Source organism: Myotis nattereri (assembly GCF_964212035.1).
Source record: "Myotis nattereri genome assembly, chromosome: 18".
NCBI lineage: Eukaryota > Metazoa > Chordata > Mammalia > Chiroptera > Vespertilionidae > Myotis > Myotis nattereri.
In genome coordinates this window covers 5504879-5527704 of record NC_138093.1, presented here as the reverse complement: position 1 = coordinate 5527704, position 22826 = coordinate 5504879, and the positions used below count along the sequence as shown (strand labels likewise).

The window sequence follows — 22826 nt, the reverse complement described above, 5'->3', positions numbered from 1 at the left end:
CTTTCGCGCAGACTAAAACCCACCACATTTCTCAACAGCCACGGCAGGGAGGCCGAAGCGAGAGGACTCGCTCCCCGCCCCCCCCCACCCCCCCACCCCCCCACCCCCACTCCCCGGCCCCATCGCTGCCCAAGTCCAGCCCCAGAGCCCTTCACTCAGCACCTCGCGGAGGACCGCGCCAGGGCGGCAGGAGCGGGGATCTAAGGGCGGCTGAAGAGCTCGGAGAAAACGGGGCCAACGTGCTCAGGCGGGGATTATGGGAGCCGGCGAGGGAACTATCAACTCGGGGTTCAGACGCCCCGACTCCCACACCCTCTCTAAAAGCAGACCTCGCTCCGCACGCCAGCGGTTCCGCGCCCCTAGCAACCACCTTCGATTTAAAACGGAAGGACGACCTTTGTCCCGCCCTCCCCGGGCCAACCACAGTCTGGCGGGGCAGCTCGATGGACCAATCATCCCAGCGGGAACTACCAACAACCAATAGGAGGCAGGCGCAGGGGGGCGGGTCGAAGGGGTCGCGGGCGCACGCGCAGTTGGGAGCAGGGCCTCGGTTCCGCAGCGGTGTGCGGCTGCTGGGTGCCGGTGATCGCGTGTTGGCCCTCAAAGTCCCCGCGTAGCCGCTGCCGCCTTCTCCTGCCCTCGCCATGTTCCTCACCCGGTCTGAGTACGACAGGTCTGTGCCGCGGGGGGAAATGGGGCTGGGATGGTGGGTGGGCCGGCCGGGGGCCCAGCCTCGGCCTGGGTTCTGCCGTGTCATGGGGCGCCCCGGGAACCCGCGTTTGGCCCAGCGTGGGGCTCTGCTGCCCTCCCCGCCGCCCGCTGTGGTTCCCCAAACTGGACTTCTGCCCATCGGCCGCCTTGCCCTCCCGCTGAGTCACCGCTGGGTCCTGGCCGGGTGCGGAAGCGAGAAGCTCCGCTTTGTGCTGGGGAAGAGGCTGAGGGGCGGTACTCCGACCTTTAACCCGGAGGAGGCAGGGGTCACCCCCGGCCCAGGTCATCTTTCCGTGCTGCCGTCTTCAAAGCTGTGAACGTGCTGCCTGGAAGGAAAAGCAGCCAGAGAGTGTGTGCTGGGTTTGAGCATTTCAGCTGCCTTTTTCCTGTAGGAGAGCCTCGTTTTCTACTTCTTAGTCGTGGGAATAGAGCAGCCTTTCCTCCGATTCCTGGGACGTAGAGTTTCTCCAAAAGCGCGAAGGCAGCCTTGGCTGTGCCCGGATAGTGTCTGGAGTCTGATTTTTTTAGAGACGTGTTGAGAGTGGTTTTCGAAAGTTTCCTTATCGTGCTGATTGCCCTAGCCCTAGGCCTTACTTTTTAAAGAGTTTAAAGCAAGTTAATTTATGTTGAAGGCCAAATCTGGTTTCTAAATCAAAATCGAGATTGTTGTATTTATTAAAAAAAAAAAAACCAAAAAACTTTCAGGGCTTGGAAATGTTAAGTCATATTAAATTGCACATATGCTTCAGACACTTTTACTTTCAGTTTCTGTTTTGATCAGTTAAGTTCAAACATAACTTTTTTTCCCCATTTTCTTTCTTTAAGGCTAGGCAGATGTTTTCTTTGTACTGGTGGCTGGAGAAGCTGCCTTTATCAGTTATTCATAGACCCTGTCAAAAATTTTATCACCCAAAACTACAGCATTACCCTTTTACTGACTCAGATGTATGAGAAGTTTTAAAGCTGACATCTTTTCCTACAGTCTGTAAAATGCCTCTGTTAGTCAGTATTTAGCTTCCAGAGCATTGAAGGTTCAACATCTTTATTGCTGCTTTGTGTTATTCATTTTTGTGTCTTCCCAAGAAGAGCTAAAGTACAGTCAGTTTTTATTTAAAACTTAGCTAATGTACTTGGATCTTCGCTGTGTACAAGGCACTGTTCTAGTTGCTGGTCATGCTGCGGTGAACAGAGTCAAGATCGTTGCCCCATATGGAAGATTGTCTTTTAAAGACCTATTGACAAAAGTAACTACAGGATGAATCAAATGTATTCATGTCGTTAGAGAAATTCAAGTCAACAGTGGGAATTCAGTATTGGGGGATCATGGAAAACTTCACAAAAGAGCTGGTATTTAAAACCTTGAGAAAGCAAGGTTTTAATAAATATGGACAGTGAAAGTCAAAGAATTTTGAGGCAGAGAACATAGGATGTACAAAGGAGGGGCAGTGGGCAAGCACAGTGCATATTTGGGAAATTCCAGTCTGTCTGGTCCATGATACATGTTTGGTAATAGTGGGAGATTCGAGGAAAATAGGATGGTGCTAGATAGTGCATGGTTTTTCATATGAAGTTAAGGGATTTGGGTTGTATTCTGTAGGTAACTGAGTGCCATAATTTTTGTTTTAAGGGGTTACATAGTCATAATTGTTTAATAGAGATTAATTGACTGGATTAGGGGAAAGAGTGAGTCAGTACCAGTTAGAAGGCTATTGTAATAGGTGAAAGGTAATGAGGGCCTTGAGAATGGGAGGAAGAGAGTGTTGAGTTACTGTGTAGGAGGAATTGATGTGAGTTGATATTTCTTGGCATATGGTTGATACTAGAGGCCTGGTGCACGAATTCATGCATGGGTGGGGTCTCTTGGGGTGGCCTGCGGAGATCAGACCCCAGCTTGCACCCCCAGCCTCACAGCCCTGCTGCCTTGCCTGGCACCCCACCTTGGCCTGGTGTGGTCCGCTCAGCTGCTCCACCATCTTGCTGTAGTCCAACACGGGTCCCCATGCCTGCCATGTTCTGCACTGCCCCCTCGTGGTCAGTGCACATCATAGCGAGCAGTTGAACTCTGGGTCAGATGACCGCTGGAGGGGACAATTTGCATATTAGGCTTTCATTATATAGGATAGGATGGGAGAGGATGGGGAGGAATGAGTCAGTTCATTCAGAACTTCCTATCTTGGGGAACTGGGAGATTGGAAGTGTTTAAGAAATGAATAAAATGCAGCAGGATTGGAAGGAGATGGAGTTGATTTTGCAAGAATGGTTGGATTTAAAGAGATATTTCAGATTGGAAAATGTTGAATGTTTGGTGCTAAGGGATATCCAAATGGAAATGCTTAGGAGGCATTTAGATTAGTACGGGAAGGGATCAAACTGGTAGTAGCGATTTGGAAGTAAGTACTTGGCATAAATGAAATAACCCATGAAGACAGTAAAGTTTGAGAAGAGGTGTGAGAGCAGAGCCCCATATTAGGGAGGACATAGTAATACCTCCCTAGAGTGAAGTTCCTGAGTTGGGATGAAAATACCGCATTGGACTAGTACTTTATACTTTCCAGAGTCCTTTACGCTCTCTGCACTTCAGTACTGGTTGTCTTATGACAGAGGCAGGATAGGGTTTGTTTTTTGTTTTTCCATTTGAGGGAATTAAAACTAGTCAGTAGCAGAACTAGAACTTACCCGCAGTTGTTTATTTATTTACTTAAAACATTTTAAAAAATATTTCTTTATTGATTTCAGAGAGGAAGGGAGAGGCTGAGAGAGAGATAGAAACATCAATGATGAGAGAGAATCAGTGATTGGCTGCCTCCTTCACGTTCCCTACTGGGGATCGAGCCCGCAACCCACGCATGTGCCCTTGGCCGGAATCGAACCTGGGACCCTTCATTCCACAGGCTGACGCTCTGTCCACTGAGCCAAACCAGCTAGGGCCTGTTAAGTTTTTTAAAAATCACTCAGACTTTTCTTCCAGTGATTAAAAAAAACTGTTCCGCCGAAACCGGTTTGGCTCAGTGGATAGAGTGTCGGCTTGCGGACTGAAAGGTCCCAGGTTTGATTCCGGTCAAGGGCATGTACCTGGGTTGTGGGCACATCCCCAGTAGGAGGTGTGCAGGAGGCAGCTGATCGATGTTTCTCTCTCATCGATGTTTCTAACTCTCTATCTCTCTCCCTTCCTCTCTGTAAAAAATCAATAAAATATATTAAAAAACAAAACAAAAAAAAACCTGTTCCTCAGAATCCTAAACTTCCTTTTTTTAAAAAAATATTTTTTACTTATTTATTTATTTTTTTTCAGCTGTAGTCCCTTATTCCATCTGGGCCGCCACAAAGACAGACAGAAAGCGCAGGGCTATTTTTCTTTTGCATCCCAGTGCAACTAAACTTCCTTTTAAGGAACATCAGGGATATTACCTCTGGGGCCAACAGCTGGTTGGGGGATGGTGGGATTCTCCTTTCACCCCTGATTTAGTCAAAATAATTCCCAGAGGCAGTCTGTGGAATAGTTTAAAGCCTGGTTTCTGTGTTCAGATTGCCTCAATTCTAATTCCAGCTCTGCCTCTTAAATGCTGAGTAATTTGGGGCAAATTGCTTAACCTCTTTGTGTCTCAACTTCCTCATCTGTAAAATGGTATCTACCTTAGAATACTACTTCATAGGATTGTTTTGAGGATTAAGTGAGTTAAATCATTTAAAGGTTTGTAACAGTACCAGGCATATAGTAGTTATGTGGTAAATGTCAACTCAAATTATCTGTTTTATATTTTGGGGATTTATATAAAACTAGAGGCCCGGTGCATAAAATTCACACATGGGTAGGATCCCTAGGCCTGGCTGGTGAAGGTGATCAGGGCGGATCAGGGCCTTCCAGCTGCTGGCTGGGGCCTTGCTTCGCTCCGTGCTGCCCCCTGGTGGTCAGTGCACATCATAGTGAACGATCGAACTCCTGGTCTCCCGGTCAAACTCCCGAGGGGACACTTTACATATTAGCCATATATATATATATATATATATATATATATATATATATATATATTTATATTTCTTTTAAAAAAAGAGTTTTTGGTAAATTTGAAAACATCATACTGTACTGTACTATACTATACTATACTATACATATCATGTCACATGTTTCAAAGTCCAGACTCCATAAACCAAGGATCATAACTACTTTCATTCATTCAACTTTTTAAAGTGCCCATTGTGTGCTGAAAGCTTTTCCAGCTAAGACCATTATTGATGCCCCTTCTCCATAGGAATTTCCAACAGATTGGAGCAAGGAAAGGTGGGGAGGTGTTTTAGAGAAAAGCAGTTTGGCATGTAGTTGGTATAAATACATAATGAGTGACTGAACTAGGTTTGGCTTTAGGGACTAGACAGATCTCACTCAGTCTGCTGTTAAGGTAGCAATACTAATTCATACAAATAAAGACAGAAAACCTGTGACTGACTTTTACTAAGAAGTAAGATATTAACATCAAATGCATGCAATGGGAAGAGAATAAGGGTAAATGCTCGTTTTCTTGGGAATTGCCGCATAGTTTGGGGGCGTGAGTTTTTTAAAGGAGTTCCAGATTGATTCAGGATTGAGGCAGAAGATCACGTGCTCTCCTTGGATCAGTTTGAAGACTTTCTGGGAGTGGACAGAAGTGTTCTCTATATAGTAGGGGTGGGGAACCTTCCTTCTGCCAGGGCCATGTGGATATTTATAACATCATTCACGGGCCTTTCAAAATGATCAACTTAAAAATTAGCCTGCTATATTTGGTCAAACATTTAATTAGCTCACCCCTAATGCCTTGGCAGGGCCAGACCAAATGACCCTGCAGGCCTTATACAGTCCACAGGCCAGACATTCCCCACCCCTGCTATATGGGCTTCATTCCTTGAAAAGCTGTTAATGTACCAAAAATAAAAAAACGAAAAACAACTACAGATCATGTGGGAAAGGAGAATAATGATGGCGTGCACATCTTGTAGCCTTTGAACTAGATGTCAAGGAACTTGGGTTTGGTGTCTTTTTGCTTATTTTTTCTGATAAATTTTTAATACTTTTTTTTCCTTAACTATAGGGGTGTGAATACTTTTTCTCCTGAAGGAAGATTATTTCAAGTGGAATATGCCATTGAGGCTATCAAGGTATAGTATCAAATGGCATAGTTTTTGAAATTTCATGGCAACCTAACGCTTTGCTGGCAGACCATTTAGAGTAAATATGTTTTCTCTATTCCTTTAGAAAATGTTCTTTATCTCCCTTTAACCACCATTATTAACCATTTTAATAACAATTTCAATCCCATTCCTAAAATCTATTTTAAAACTTTTTGAATAGATCACTGCTTCATAATCATGTAAGTAACCTTTTCTCGGAGGCTTGGAGGGATATGTTAGTGTTGAGAATCTTGGCTATGAAGAGGGGGGTATAGAAGTCCAGAGTTAGCACCTGGGAGATATTTTTAACAAATTATTTAACTGATCACCTGTATTATTGGTAGGATTGTAAATTTATATTAGATTGAACAAGAGATGTGTTTTGTAACCTAGTAACAGAATCGAATAGTTCAAACCCAGTATTCGAAAAGTTAGTTAGAAAACAAGCTGAAGTTCTCATGTAGGAACTGTATTTGTTGGGCTGTGGATGATCTAAGTTCTGATTTAGGTTGTCCACGATAAGGTCCAGGCATCAGTATTTGTAAGAACTCCCCCAGTGATTCTAATGTCCAGCAAGGGTTGAGAATCACCGGTTTAGTCCAGCCCTTCACTTTGTGCTTCAGTCACCTCTATATCCCTACAAACAGCTTCTGTTTGTATAGTCTAGCAACAAAACATTTTCTCACTATATAAATCATTCTGTTTGAAAATAGTTTGTGGTATTTTAGAAATTCATCCTTGTATTGAATCAAAAGTCTAACTTCCTGACGTTTCTTTTAATTGGTTCTAATTTTGCTCTTGAACCACACGGGATGTTTAAACCTCTTCCATAAGTCATTTCCTCATATGATTGAAGAGAGCTAGTGTGTTTCCTTTCAAGCTACCTCTTCTAGAAAGAGTGTGTTGGCAGAAACTGTTGTCTGAGAATCTGGAAAAGGGGGGTTCTGATTAGTTAGAGACGTACAAGTGAAGGAGGAAGCATTGCGATAGGTAGTGGGACAGAAAATGATGGGCCAGCTTCAGTGCCTGTTTTCTGAGTAAGCCTCATTTTTGGAGGTTCTCCTTTAAGCTCCTTTCCACTACTAATTTCTAGATTAGTCAGTGATAATGAGATGGTATCTGATCTCCCTGGCCCTAGGTTGGGATAGGATAGATATAGTGATGTGGCCCTTAATGGATGTAATTTAACCTTTGTGAAATTCAGGCTCTTTGGTATTTAAATTAGCCTGGCTGTTGCCTTGACAACTATGAGTAGCTGATGAGAAAGTAGTTTGATAACTGTAAGGATTTAGTAGTATGAAAGGAGCTGGAGAAATGACTAAAAATGGCTGACAAGTAGAAATGATCACTTGGAGGTACTCTGCGGATGGCATGGGTGAGACATAGCTGACGGGAATGAGGGAATGCTTTTACAGTAGGTTCTTGGGGGAAGGAGTGGAAATCTATGTCAGTGTCAAAATTATTGTGTTACACTGAGTACCTGGACATTGGTTACTTGTATTCTAATGAGTTACATTAAACACTACAAAGAGTCAGTTTAGATCAGTGGTTCTCAACCTGTGGGTTGTGACCCCTTTGGGGGTCGAACGACCCTTTCACAGGGGTCACCTAAGACCATCAGAAAACACATATAATTACATATTGTTTTTGTGATTAATCACTATGCTTTAATTATGTTCAATTTGTAACAATGAAAATACATCCTGCATATCAGATATTTACATTACGATTCATAACAGTAGCAAAATTACAGTTATGAAGTAGCCACGAAAATAATTTTATGATTGGGGGTCACCACAACATGAGGAACTGTATTAAAGGGTCGTGGCATTAGGAAGGTTGAGAACCATTGGTTTAGATGTTCCCTCTTTTCTCCCTCTCCCCAGTCCCCACAAAGGGAGGGGGGAGGGAGTGAAGTTTAGGCAGAATTGTAATATAGAAATATCTGGAAGCAATTGTAAGTGTACAAAAGAAAACCATCTTGATTTTGATATATTTTATAAAATAGCCTGTTCATGGGGCATGGTAAGCATGTTATGCAGAATGATTCATGGAATTCTTTGGAATCCTTTGCAATAACAGGCTCCCAGAGTCTGGTGCTCACTTGGGCAGTCCCTGCTTTGTAGACCTAACGAAAGAAAATGGTAGTTCAGGGGAGAGGACACATAGTCTTGGAAGGCTCTATGTATGGTGGGTGGATTTGGATAGGCAGGGAGACAGCGTGAGCAGAGGTGCAAGGGTAGGGGATAACACAGCATGAGAAAATGGCTTGGGCTATACTTGAGGGATTTTGTTGGAAAATAATGAGTAATAAAGTTGGAAGAGAAAAGGGGTTAGGTTTTGAGGGCTCTGGAAGCTTATTTGAATTTGATGTTACAGACAATATAGGGAGATATTAGTTCTTCAGAGAAGCAGTGTGATAAAAATAGCATTTTACTGGATCTGTCAGGCCATAACAGGAAAGATAGGTAGGGGGAGAGAAATTAGAGATGGGAGACTGAGTAGGAGGCAGTTGAAGTAAGATAGGCAAGTAAGAATAATTAACATTTGTTGCTCGTTTATTATGTGCTAGGTTTCATTTTAAGCATTTTAATGTATTAATTTACCTTCCTTGATGTATTGTTATTATCTCCATTTTGCGGACAAGGAAACTGAGACAGAAGGGTAGGTAACTAGGAGGGTGGCATGGAGATGGAGAGATGAAATTAAGCTATATTGTGGACTGCTAGTGACCTCGAAAAACTAATATTTTTAACTTGGTGGTGGTATTTCTCTTTTTTTTTTAAAGTAAATTATTTTTCTGGAGGTCACATAGATTTGAGGAATATCCCCTTTTGGAACAAATCAAGATAGCAAAGGTGAGAAGAAACCAGGTCCAGAGAAAACATTAGAGTTTTATTACTTCCTTGCCCACTATGTATAGAACTTTAGGATCTGCCCATCTCCAAAATATTGGCATTCAAGTTGATCATTTTTCAGATATTTTCAAGACCTTATTGAACTTCCCTTTGAGGATTCTGTAAATCCATGCTCTTGCCATCAACAGGAGCAATACACTACTGACTTAGGGGGCTCCTTTTATGTGTACCAGCTATGGCTGATTGAAGGTCTATCTTGTGAAGATTTACAGAAAAATTCCTGGTGAGTATGTGAGACTGTTCTTCGCCCAGGACATGTTAACCATAATACGTTTCTCTTTAGCTTGGTTCTACAGCCATTGGGATCCAGACATCAGAGGGGGTGTGCCTAGCTGTGGAGAAGAGAATTACCTCCCCACTCATGGAGCCAAGCAGCATTGAGAAAATTGTAGAGATTGATGCTCACATAGGTAAGGAGCCGGGGAAAGCTGCTCTGTAGGACCTGGCCTGGGCTAATTAGTCTTCTTTGATGTTCCAGGGGAGGTTCCTTAGATGAAGGTCTTATTCCCTTGTTAGCAGTTGATTTCCAGGCAGTCGGCCAGTGTGCATAACACAGGAGTAGGAAGCAATCGTAGCGCCCACTTGCTCCCAGAAGTTCCTTTCTCCCTCACATTTAGACTGCAAATGTGATGGTTGTTGAAATACTGAAGGTTGAATCGTAGGCCAGCTCCCTGTGATGGCTGGGTCTTCATTGATGCACAACATCAGCTCAGGTAGGAGGCCACCAGGAGCCGAGGATTCTGGTGAAGCACAGGATGGTGTAGGAAGCTAGGGTGTTCACTAAGAAGAGAGGAATGCTAAGGGCCTTCAGTGCCTAAGGTTCAGAGAGTAGAAGAGCCCTGGCCGGGTGGCTCGGTTGGTTGGAGCATCATCCCATACACCAAAAGAATAATAGACTTTGACCAGATCAGTCCTCTGCCTCTGTTTTCTGATTTATATCTTCACTCCGTATCTCCCCCTGCTTCCCTCCTTTTTTTCTGTTTCTGTTATAATTCCCCTTCCTTAGCTTCGGCATCATTATAGTGAGTAATTCTACTTATTTATAGCATGGCATTTTAGTTGGCTGTCTAAATTTTCTTAACCTATCTAGTTATCTAATGAAACAATGGTAAAATAATTGGGTAAAATAATTCATTGCTGGTAGGCATCAGAACCAAATGGCGTGACAACTCTGGGACTTGACATTCTCTTTCATAGATACAGAAGCTGAGATTCAGTCTTTTGAGATTAGAACATTGTGACAGCTTTATCCCAGGGCACCTGTCTTTGTAGGTAGGCCAGTGTCACTTCAGTCAACAGATCGAGAGCCAACTATGTGCATCCACTGTGCTAGTCACCAGGGACAGAGAGGAATGAGACATGGTCCTTGTGTTCTAGAAGCACACAGTCTGCTCCTGGGCCTGGTCATGCAAATAAATACGTAAATGCGGTTAAGGGCTCTAGGTATTAGGAAAGGCTGTTTATGTGCTCAGTGGGGGGGGACAAAGGAGGAAATAATGAGTTTTGCTAAGGCCAGTGGTGGTGGGACTTTGAAAAAAGGATTCCATAAAAGTGATGCGTGAGCTGAGTTGATTCTACAAGATAAGGAAGTTTTACCAAGTGAACAAATGCCTGCTATAGCAGAGCATTCTAGTTAGAGGGAGTAGAAATGAGCAGAGCCTTGTGTAAAATAAAAATGCCCTGGCACAGCAGTTTGATATGACTGGGAGGTGGATGGGCTGTGGCTAGCAATGAGTCTGGGATCCGCAGCGGAAGTCCTTACCATGCGAATGAGCTTAAACGTGATCCTTTTGCTTTAATGGGAAAGGCTTTAAGCCCTGAGGTAATACTCCGGTAGGGTTTTAGAAAGACCATTCTGGTAACAATATTGAAGGTAGAGTGAAGGGGGCTGAGACTGGAGGCAGGGAGAGCAGGTAAGAAATTATTTTTAATCTAAAAAGAGATGAGGGCTTTAACCAAGGCCGTGGCCAGAGAACGGAGAGGTAAGGACTGATGCCAGACGGGTTAATCACATAGAGCAGTGGTTCTCAACCTTCTGGCCCTTTAAATACAGTTCCTCACGTTGTGACCCAACCATAAAATTATTTTCGTTGCTACTTCATAACTGTAATGTTGCTACTGTTATGAATCGTCCTGTAAATATCTGATATGCAGGACGGTCTTAGGCGACCCCTGTGAAAGGGTCGTTCGACGCCAAAGGGGTTGAGAACCGCTGACACAGAGATTGGTAGAATTTGAAATCTGATTGGTTGTGGACGCCAAGGAAGCAGATGGAGTCTGATTTGAGTCGGTCGTACATCCAAGTAGATATATTAAGGGAGTCATTTGGCTTTATGGGTCTGAAACATGGGAGTGAGACCTGGGCTGGAGATTTGGATTTGAGTCATGGCATGTAAAGTAACAGCCATAAGCTCATTATCTTGGAGCATTAGGCAAACTTCCCTCCAGTATGCTAGTTGGCTTGGGTTTGGCCAGGGAAATGAAAAGGATTTGATTTTATTCTAGGGTCTTTCATCGAAGCCCACAGTAAGATGGCTATTTGTTTCCTTATTTCTCTTGTTGGAGTGTTGGTGTTTGCTTAGTTTGAAAGTGCATCATGGTCTACAAAGAGTGCTAACGGGAAGCTTACAGATGTAATATGTGGAAATTCATGTTTGATTAGCTGTTCTTCTGTCTTCTACCTTACCAGCTGGACTTCTGTGCCATTGTGGATGGTTTTTTATTTGTTTGTAATATAATTATACTTGGAGTTCAGAGCAGATAATGTCCCATCTGCTCTCGTGGGTATATTGCTGTGGGGTTGCTGAATGGCGCCATGGTTCCACTCCAGAATTTCTATATTTCCTGAGTGGATGAAAGAGTTCTACAAGGATTGGCCGCTGGGTCACTGTTGCTTTTACATTACAGGTTGTGCCATGAGTGGGCTAATTGCTGATGCTAAGACTTTAATTGATAAAGCCAGAGTGGAGACACAGGTAAAATTAGCATCATCTCTTATTTTTACTGTGGTGCTTGAGTTCCTGTCTAGTGATGCTATAGCTGTGTGGGCTGTATTGCAGGTATCTGTGTTAATACCAGATATAGCTTCTGGGCGTGATTTGGGTAGAATCCCTAGTCACAACTTTCAGAGGCTTGGAGTCTAGCCACCCAACCATCGCAGCTGTAGGGGAACCCTGGTAAATGGTGCTGACAGTCTCTTGCTTCCTTTTGGTTTGCCTTCTATAAAGCAGGCATCACACTGCATTCTGTTCCCTAATTGACTTTCTGTGGGAGCACCATAGCAGGAGGTGAGCACAGCTAAAGGGCATTCTCCCCCCAGCTGCCTTTGCTGCTGGGCTTGCACATAGCAGCTCTCCTGGGGTGAGGAATGAGAGGTACCAGGTGACAAATGCTGGTGAGGAACACTGATTTTTTTTTTTTTTTAACTGAGCACCTGCTGCCTGGAGAGCAGACTAGGAAGAAAACAATATGTGATGGGGAAAATTTTTTGCACTTACTTGCAAGTTTGCTGTCAGTAATGTGAGAATAATCTAAACGCCGACAGAACGATAAGATAGGCAAAGTGGCCTCAGCTATTGCATTCACTTTGTGAAAAGACTAAACTGGTGCTGTGAGGGGCTAACTGTTTTTCTAGGGAACAGTGCTCCAGTCCAGCATTACTTGGAATCCTTCTGGTAAAAGTTTGTCTCCAGAGCTATTTCTCTTCCTCTCATCTTGTCCCAAGCGTTCGAGTTCAGTGTTAAGGAAAACACCCTGGAGCTTGAAGCTTCAGTTGCCAAGCGCAGTTCAAGGGGGGGCAGGAGGGGCATGTGTAGTGGGCTGGGGGGCCGCTGTACTGCCCTGCTTGTTTGGAAGGTAGACCATGCTTTGCTCCTCTTCCAGAACCATTGGTTCACCTACAATGAGACAATGACGGTGGAGAGTGTGACCCAGGCTGTGTCCAATCTGGCTCTGCAGTTTGGAGAGGAGGATGCAGATCCGGGTGCCATGGTGAGTGTGAAGCTGTGGCAGGTTTTCTTGCTGTTCTTTGGGACCAATTATCTTAATACCTTTTTTTTTTTCCGGTTCTAGTCTCGTCCCTTTGGTGTAGCACTGTTATTTGGAGGAGTTGATGAGAAAGGACCTCAGCTGTAAGAACCATTTTGCCATATTTTTCCTGCTTCTTTTTTGGGGGAATTATTTTAATTTGGGATGGAGACTAGTAGTTTAAATCAACTGAGAAAATGATTGTAGAGATATAAAAGTGAAGGGCTTTTAACTCTGTAAAATTCAGTGGTCCTGTGCTGCTTATACAAAGACAGATTTGGGGATCCTTTGGAGAACTCCCCACTGGATCCAGTGCTAATGCTTTGTTACTGTAGCCAGAGGGTGGGCTTTGGAGCTTTGCTTGGGAATTTTGATCCAATCCCTGTCCTCAGATATTAAGATAGGCACACCCGAGTGCCAAATTTACATACATGATATTATACTTCCTTCTGAGTCCCCCTTTTTAAGAGGCTCTTAGTATTCTTAAACACTTTTTAAAAGATTTGGTTTCTCCAGGCATAGAATATCTTTTTGATCTGTGCCTCCATATTTCGGTGGAATTTTCTAACTGCAGGCCAAGCATTTATATTTTTTAGGACATGTTTGTTACATAAAATGCCACCACTCTGCCCTGACTGGTTTGGCTCAGTGGATAGAGCGTCAGCCTGTGGACTGAAGGGTTCCAGGTTCGATTCCGGTCAAGGGCATGCACCTTGGTTGCGGGCACATCCCCAGTGGGGGGTGTGCAGGAGGCAGCTAATCGATGTCTCTCTCTCATTAGTGTTTCTAACTCTCTATCCCTCTCCCTTCCTCTCTGTAAAAAAAAAAATCAGTAAAATATATATATTTTTAAAAATGCCACCACTCTTAAGCATTTTAATCCTCTTCTTTTGGGACATTTTGCAGGTTTCATATGGACCCATCTGGGACCTTTGTACAGTGTGATGCTCGAGCAATTGGCTCTGCTTCAGAGGGCGCCCAGAGCTCCTTGCAAGAAGTTTACCACAAGGTAACTAAGCAGTCTCACTTGTGGTGTGTGCCACGTCTACACTGATAACGATTCTCACTTTTATTATTTTTAAACCAAGATGTAACTTACATACAATAAAGTGTAGAGACTGAGATTTCTGACAGTTGTACATACCCTTGTCTGCACCGCATAGGTACAGAAACTTCTGTCACCACCAGGGTGCTTGTCTCCTCTCCAGTCCGTCTCCCTCCCTCCCTTGCAGTCACGCTCACTACTGCAGTTTTGTTGGTTCTTGTACTATTTATGAATGGAATCATGCAATTTGTATTTTTGTGTCTGCCTTTTTTTTGTTCAACATGCTGTTTTTGATCCATTCATGTTTTTGCACACATCAGTAGTTGCTCCTTATTGCTGAGTGGACGGCATAGATGGGTACAATTTGTTTATCCTTGCTCTTCACAGCTCCACCTAACAGGTTATACTTCCTAGTCTGCCTCTTGAAGCAAGTGGGCATTGGGTACTTTTTATCTTTGTGGGAGGGAAAGACTTGGTAACTTGTTGTGGTTGAAGGCTGCCATACTCATCATTCAGTGGTTCATTCAGGGATTCCTGCTCGTATCAGCCCCTGATAGTATTGGTTTTACGTTTGCAGGAAATAGGGTACAAAAGGTAATACGAAAGACCAGATTTTCTGATCCATTGGGCTAGATTATTTAGGAATTATTATTCATAGGATATCACCAATATTATCTTGCTTCTAAATTAAAAGAAGAAAACTAGAGAAGGATAGTCCTTTCTCCTTCTTCAAAGATGAAAGTTGGTGACTTTATTCTGGTTCAAAATAAGACTTTTTCTCTGAGTAAATGTATTCTACTTATTTACCACTTACTTGAATTCCGGAGAAACTTGTAATGCGCTGTACTTATTGATGTTTGATTTGTTAATAGTTGCTAAATCATTTCTTCAGGGAGGCATAGGGGACTCTGAAGGAAGGAGGGATTATGTACAATTAATGGCTATTCTTCCTACCCTCTTTGTTTCAAGTCTATGACTCTTAAAGAAGCCATCAAGTCCTCACTCATCATCCTCAAACAAGTAATGGAGGAGAAGCTGAATGCAACTAACATAGAGGTATTTTCGGTTTTACTGGTTTTTTTTGTTCAGTATCTTAGCTCCTGTTGCTGAAGATTGAATAGATCAAGAAAAATCACAGTTTTGTATGCTCAGGTCTTAAGGAGTTACTGATATCTTTTGAATAAACAATTTTAGTAAAGCAGTAATAGTAGAAGCCAGAAGTCGATGAGTTACAGAGTGAAAGGGAGCTAATGAAATGGACCAAACAAGATCTGCTGATTCCTCAAGACATATTGACAGCAGAGGGTAGCATTAAAGAAAAGGACTTCTGTCTCTTTAAGGATAGGGAAAGACTTGAAAATACTTTGGACTGAGAAGAAACTAGTAGGTAGAAAAATATTAAATAAAAACAGAGGTTAGATAGTGATGGAAAAGTTCTAGAAGAGGGAAGGCATGGTACACATGAAGGAGTTGGTTCCGAAAAATAGAATTCATTCAGCATTGTATGTATTAAAGACCCATTCTATGCCATGTACAATGATAGATATCAGGGATACAGACACAGAAAATCCAATTCCCATGCAAGTTGTATACTGTGTAGTGGAGAGGACATACAGATAATAACAGCTTGAGGTGACAGCAGTAGAATGGATTGTCACAAGAGCATATAACTTAACACTGGGGCATTGGGCAAGTTCCTAAAAGAGGTGATGCCTGGAGAAAGGACAAGAAGGGTATTCCAGGAAGAGGGAACAGCCATGTGCAAAGTCCTTAAGATCCTATATAATAAAAGCCTAATATTCTAAGTATCTGGTCGTCTGGTTGTCCAGTCGTCCATTCAACCAATTAAAGTACAATATGCTAATGATATGCTAAGACCCCTCAACCGCTCGCTGTGATGTGCACTGACCAGCAGGGGGCAGACAGTGGACTGGTTGACCAGTCACTATGATGTGCATTGACCACCAGGGGGCAGACGCTTCAACCGGTAGGTTAGCTTGCTGTTGGGGTCTGGCCGATCGGGACTGAGTGAGAAGGGCTGGACGTGCCCTGGAGCCCTCCCCGACTGGCCAACCTCCTGTGTCCCTCCCTGGGCTTGATTGTGCACCGGTGTGGTCCCTCGGCCTGGCCTGCACCCTCTCATAATCCAGAAATGCCCTCAGGAGATGTCCGAGAGCTGGTTTTGGCCGATTCTGCTCAACACAGGAGCCGCCCCCTCGTGGTCAGTGCTGATTATTACTAACTAGAGGCCTGTTGCACGAAAAGATTCGTGCAGTAGGCCTTCCCTTCCCCTGGCTGCCGGCACCCGGGACCCAGGCCTTCGCTCTGGCCAGAGGCGCCTTCAAGCTTCTCGCTGCTCTGGTGGCTGGAGCCACCTCCAAGCCTCTCACGGCTCCAGCGGCGGGAGCCACCTTCAGTCTTAGCTCGCCACTTTGCACCTACGTATGCAAATTAACCGCCATCTTTGTTGGTGGTTAATTTGCATATCTTGCTGATTAGCCAATGGAAGGCGTAGCGAAGGTATGGTCAATTTCAGTCTTTGTCTATTATTAGATAAGTCACAACTGAATTCCTGTCATCAATATATATAAAAGTCTAAGCCACCTTCCGACCAGTAGCCATGATACGCACTGACCACCAGGGGGCAGGCGCTCAATGCAGGAGCTGCTGAGCTGTGGTGACTTGGCACCTGTGTTCTTGGGTGATGCACCCAGAACCAGAGAGCAGAGAGCCCAATTCTGGGGTGCTTCACCAGAGAACCACCCTCTTGCAATCTGGGACCCCTTGGGGCATATTGGAGAGCTGGTTTCTCCCCGATTCCTGTAGGCCAGGCCAAGGGACCCCACCAGGGCACGAATCTGTGCACCGGGCCTCTAGTTGTTAATAAAATCTTTTTATGCCGTCCTCTTTAAAAAACAAAACATTTTTGTTAAGTTGCCATATGGACAATTTTAAAGAGAATACCTAACAATGATAGTTAACAATTAGTTATTTGGTGCTTATTATAATGTTCTAGGCACTGTTCTAAGCACTTTGCATACATTAACACTTTTTTCCCCATGGATTTAAAAAAAAATGTTTTTATTGATTTTAGAGAGAAAGGGAGGGAAGTTGGGGGGGAGTGAGAAACATCAATGTGAAAGAAACATTGATTAGTTGCCTCCCATATGTGCCCTGACCAGGAATTGAAATGACCACCTTACGGTAATTGGGATGACCCTCAACCAACTGACCTACACTGGCAGACTATTAACATTTAATTGTCATAATTATTCCATGAAGTAGGTGCTATTATTATCCCCATTTTACCGATGAAAATTGAGGCACAAAGTGGCCAAGTCACCCGAGGTACATACACAAACTCAACTTGCATGTGTATAAATATGCTTTTCTAAAGGAATCTTTAACAGAAAAATATACTGACTCCATGTATGTGGCTGCTGCTTTTGTGATCCTTGTTGAAGTAATTTCAAGAAGTGACAATGATGCCAGGCATTTGGTTAACTTAGATGTGTGGGTTAACCTCAAAATAGAAAATTTGGTCAATGAGAATTTTTATTTTGGAGTCAGAGAACTATTTTCGGAAGCTGCTGCCGGAAAGGATATCCCTGGGACAGCAGATCCCTGCGGTCCTAGTGACCAGCTGCATCCCCAGCACAGCGTCTCTTGGCTATCAGCAGGCTGGCCGAGTCCCGGTTATTAACCCTTCACTGTTTTCTTTCCAGTTAGCCACTGTGCAGCCTGGCCAGAATTTCCACATGTTCACAAAGGAAGAACTTGAAGAGGTCATCAAGGATATTTAAGGAATGTGATCCTCAGAGCTTCTCTGGGACAATTTCAGTTCTCCTGGTTGCCCTTAACTTTTATTTCCAACTTCTAGTCCTTGGAAAATCTGCAGCGTATGTGCTTTTTTTTATGATGTCTGTACATAAAGGCAGTTCCAAAATAAAGAAAAACTTAAAATATTTGTTAATAGAGTATTCTCTTCTAATGCAGTCTTTTGTTCACAATGCTTATGTTAGGGGTCAAAAATGATAGTGGTATTCATATCCCTGTCCTCTCAGAACATCTATTCACAACGGAGTCACTGTATCATGAGTCCTTGGGTGCTGGCAATGAACTCAAAACTAATCCAGATCCTCCCAGTGGTTTAAGGTATTAATACCACTGTACACCCATTTCGGTCCTGTAGTTAATCTTAAGTAAATAGGCATTTTTTGCTGCTTTCCTTATATGAAGGAGATGCTACTAATTGACCATCAAAAGAACATGTTTTGAGGTCCTCCCCAAACACTGATGGGCTGGGGTAAGCCAGCAACAGTGTTGTACCAGTTCTGGTATCTTTTTATTTTTTTTATTTGATTTTTACAGAGAGGAAGGGAGAGTTAGAAACATCGATGAGAGAGAAACATCAATCAGCTGCCTCCAGCACACCCCCTACTGGGGATGTGCCTGCAACCAAGGTACATGCCCTTGACTGGAATCGAACCTGGCTCTATCCACTGAGCCAAACTGGTTAGGGCAGTTCTGGTATCTTAACAGACAATTGTGAATTTTTATACATATATCCTATATAATAAAAGCCTAATATGCTAAGTGTCCAGTTGGCTGTTCAACCAACCAAAGCATAATATGCTAATGATATGCTAAGGCCAATCAACTGCTTGCTGTGATGTGCACTGACCACTGGGGGCAGAATTTCCGACTGGTAGGTTAGCTTGTTGCTGGGGTCCGGACTTAGTGAGACAGGCCAGACATGCCCTGAAGCCCTCCTATAGCCCCTCCCTGACTAGCCAACCTTCCACATCTCTCCCCACCCTGGTCATGCACCAGTGGGGACCCTCAGCCTGGCCTGCGCCCTCTCACAATCCAGGACCGCTCGGGGATGTCGGAGAGCTGGTTTCTGCCTAATCCCACAGGCCTGGCCAAGGGACCCCACTGGTGCACAAATTTGTGCACCAGGCCTCTAGTGTGTGTATATATATAGTTAAGGACTATAAAAGAACTGAGTTAAAAAATAAAGTGAAATAAAATAGAAAAATAAAAAAATGGATAAGAAAAAAAAAAAGAATTGAATTCATGATCTTGGCCTCACGAGCAATCAATTAGAAATCAGGAAGAGAATGATATAATTCAGAATTAGTTTATATTGTACTTTGGAATGTACTATGAACTTCCCCCAGTAGAGCTGCTGTAATATGAGACTAGATTATTTAAAGAACTGATCTATGGGGGCCTCAAAAATGGCCATATGAAGTAGATGTTATCATACTTAACAGATGAAGAATCTAAGCCTGTGTGACTGGAAAGAAAATTAAGCTGTTGGGAATTGATTTGAACTCAGATTTTCTGGTTTTAAATAATCAACTCTTGATTTTACAACACCAGGTCCCTTGCAGCCTAGACATCTGCTCAGTTGTAGGGAAATGGACTTGCCCTACCCAGAAGGTGGAAATGGACAAAACATGCTTTAGGGAGAAGTGAAAGTTGTGCCTCTGGGTCGTAAGTATTATGTAGGGGGAAAGAATACGAAGGAATAGCTCTTAGCGTGTCTCTTAGCTTCAGCTTGCAGTGCCTGAGCAGGGTATTTGACAACTACTGAAAATAAATTTCACACCCTTTATCATTCTAATAGTAGAATTCTTGAAATAATAGAATTGTAGCATTCTTGAAAGAGATACAACTTAGGGTTTTTGTAGAATTTTAAAATGTTCTACAAGGTTTCTCGTGTCCAGTTTACAAAGAAATTATCTTACTAGTACTAGGAAAAGTAATGGTTTTGTGATACTTAACTGCTTTCTATTCATCTTTCTGTGATAAAGTTTGTCTGGAAGAGACTTTGCATATATTAGTCCTGCAAGTCAGGTAAGATTTTCTGTGCAGTATTTCACAAAGGAGATCTGACAGGGCAACTTTTGTATTTAGTGCCTGTGTCGGACTGAAATACTAAAACAATATTCACTCATTTTCTCACTTCTGCATACAAGGTACCATGTCCCTAGCCGCTGATAAGTTTTGAGGAAGGAACTATATGTTCTGGAAGCATATAATAACTAAAAGCTATATATTAAAAAGTGAAGGTATAGATAGTTGCAACAACTTAATATTTAAACAGTGTAAGTGTATTTAGTGATTTCTCCAGGAGATGGCATCGTTGAGTTGGATTTTTCTTCTCAGACTGTAAGACAATAGACCATTCATCTTTGTGTCACTAAACAAAGAAATACTCTTGTATAGCCCTTCTTCTCCCCACAGCTAATCACATGCTACTGGAACCCACTGTCTTGTGATCTACTCCATAGTTGTCATAGATGAAAAAATAATCAGTATTTGAAAAATATTGTGACACATGATCGTGGATGGAAAGGAACACGTTCACGTTTTCGGCGCTCTTTTGTCATTTCAGTAGTTGAGAACCTGGAAGATATTCTAGTGATTTCCCATCCTGCTCAGATGTCATTCAAAAATATTTTTCAATTCTTTCGTCTTACTATGGTTGTTCTGGGAAAAAAATGTAAATTTGTAAATCTCTGTTATCAATGTGACTAGAAGGATTTTACTGTAAACTTTGGGTTGGGTGCAGTGCGCCATTTTGTTCTGCAATGAATAGATTCTCATTTGGGTTTACCTCCAATTTATAGTTAAAAGTAATTTTCAGCAGCTTTCTCTATCTGGGGTAACGTCTTGCATACTTGGTATCTTTCTATTTGCTGCCTTTTTTGACCAACTTCTAGCAACCATTCTGAAGAGATGGAATCAGTTCAGGTTAAGATTCAGAACTGGTTTTACCTGGACTGCACGTTCTAGGAGTTACGTGTGCAGTTCCTGCAATAAAGGGGCCGCATAAGGGTTGTGTTTTACTTCTCGTGGGCGGGGTGCTAACGCAGGGCACATCATATACTGAAAAACCAAAGCTGTGCAAACAAACTCCGCAGGGTTCGGCGCTTTGGCAGAGATACTAGTAAATGTGCATCTAGGGACCGATCGTCCTGCCCACTTTGACCTGCCCCTAAAGTCTAAGCTACTTTCTACCTCCAGGTAAGCCAGTAAGCAGCCCCACCTTTGGCCTAACTCCGTGCCGAAGAGGAAGGTAAGCGTGAGGCCATGCGTGGTGGAGGTACTTCAAGTTCGCATGCGTCACGAAGGCCCCGATTCCATCTTCTGCCGAGGCGTTAGCCCACACAATTGGCATTCACCTTGGCAGCCAGGCTGCTTCGGCAGACAATGCTTAAACCCTGAAGCCCGGTTCGCGACCAAACCCGGTTTTCCAGCTGAGCCAGCTCAGGGATTCCCTGGGGAGATTTCCCGGCGCTGCCACAGCCCAAAGAATTTTGGGGGTGTCTCTGGGGGAGAGGCGACTAACCCAGCCCAACTTGAGGGAGCCGCGAGGGGTCGGGCGTCACGGAACGTGGAGCCCGGGGGTAGGGGAGAAGCTGCTACCGACTCTGGAAGTTGGGCCGGAGACGCGGGCGAGGCGCGGGATGACCTCAGCCGTCTCTGCCACGTTCCAGCCAATCAGTCCCGCATCTTGGCATCCGAATCCAGGACCCCCGAGGCCGGAGGCGACGCGAGCCAATGAGGAGCGCGCAGGGGAAGAAGGACAGGCGGGCGGCCTATGGGCGGAGCGGCCCGGCTGCGCGTATCCAAGGGGCGCCCGCGCGCTCGGGGGTGTGGCGCGGCGGCGGCGGGTGGGCGGGCGCCGGGCGGCAGGTGTCGGCGGCGTCGGCATTCGGCGGCGATGGAGCGGCCCCGAGCAGCTGCGGACGGCCTCTCGCGCTGGCCCCACGGCCTCGGCCTCCTCCTCCTCCTGGGCCTCCCGCTGCTGCCGCGGGCCGCGCTGGGCCAGGACCGGCTGGACGCGCCGCCGCCGCCCGCTGCGCTGTTGTCGCGCTGGGGCGGCCCCGTCGGGGTGAGCTGGGGGCTGCGCGCGGCCGCGCCCGGGGGCCCGTTTCCCCGCGGCCGTTGGCGCCGCAGCGCGCAGGACCCGGACAAGGGCTGCGGCCGCGTCCCGGACTTCGTCGCCAGGCTGGTCAACAACACGCACCAGGTGAGCGGGCGCCGGGCCCGGGCGCCGCCGGGACTGTGAGGTGCCCCCTCCGACCCCCACGCACCGGGCATCTCCGCCGAGGGGATCCCGGCTGCGGCCCGAAGCAGCGACGGGCGGGGTCCGGCCCGGGAGGGCCCTGGGACGCGGCTGTGTTTCGTCACAGGGGAGGCCGGCCGAGCCCCCACGGCATTCTTTCTCTCAAGTTGTCAAAACCTCCGAGTGCGGCGGTTTTCCGTCTGTAAACAATCGGCGCGGTGCGCTGTGCTTGCAGAAAAGTTGGGCTGCGCAGAATCCAAGGTGTGTCCTCCGGGTCGGCGCCTTCAGGGTGGGTAGGGGGCGTTCAGAAATCCCAGCGCCGTTGCTCGGTAAGCGAGTTTGTTTGCACAGGCAAAGGACCAAGCCTGGGAACGGGAGAATAGTCTCTGTGTCATCTCTCTGAAAAACGCCTTCAGTTTGACCTTCCATGGGGCTATCGGACTCTGATCAGGAAGTCTGTGCACTGTAACACGGTTTTCAGCAGCCGAGAGCACGTCGTAGATCTGCTCTGAGCTAGGTCCTAGTGGAAAACTTACAAAATTGTGGCAGCCCTGTCCCTGGAGACAAGCAGCTCAACCCTTGTGCCCCGCTGGATGGACAAAGCCAATTGTTAGGAATGTCCTGGCTCCCTGTGCCAGTGCAACTTGGGCACCTTCCTCATTTTTTTCCAGAAATATTAATTTAATTGTTGCTACCCACATTTGCATAACATATTTTCAATTTAATATATTTCCTCCTACAAAGAGAGGTATCCAACAGATGGGATGCAGAGTTGAGTGGCTAACTACCTGTCCTTGTATAGCCACATCCCTATTAGTGGAGTCTCCGCTTCCCCTTGAACCGTCTCCCTCTGGCCAGGCTCTGCTGGTTACCTGCGCTGCATTCTCAGGTCTGGGAC

The 22826-nt window shown here is 44.9% G+C and overlaps 2 protein-coding genes across 3 annotated transcripts in view; both read left to right on the top strand.

Moving 5' to 3' along the window:
* Window positions 1-516: 516 nt before the first annotated feature.
* PSMA5 (proteasome 20S subunit alpha 5) lies at window positions 517-17823 on the top strand. Its single transcript, XM_081113113.1, has 9 exons — window positions 517-673; window positions 5778-5844; window positions 9058-9184; window positions 11682-11749; window positions 12657-12764; window positions 12846-12904; window positions 13707-13809; window positions 14815-14901; window positions 17571-17823. The coding sequence occupies exons 1-9, from the start codon at window positions 645-647 to the stop codon at window positions 17646-17648; spliced, it is 726 nt and encodes a 241-aa protein (XP_080969239.1). The 5' UTR covers window positions 517-644; the 3' UTR covers window positions 17649-17823.
* Window positions 17824-21541: 3718 nt separating this feature from the next.
* The window catches only part of SORT1 (sortilin 1), a 58591-nt gene continuing 57306 nt past the window's right edge, over window positions 21542-22826 (top strand). The window contains exon 1 of one of the 2 annotated variants that reach the window (XM_081112042.1): window positions 21542-21892. In XM_081112042.1, coding sequence (XP_080968168.1) covers window positions 21584-21892 — 309 coding nt within the window. In that variant the 5' untranslated portion in view covers window positions 21542-21583. The remainder of the gene's footprint in view (window positions 21893-22826) is intronic. The other variant, XM_081112041.1, reaches the window with a different exon arrangement.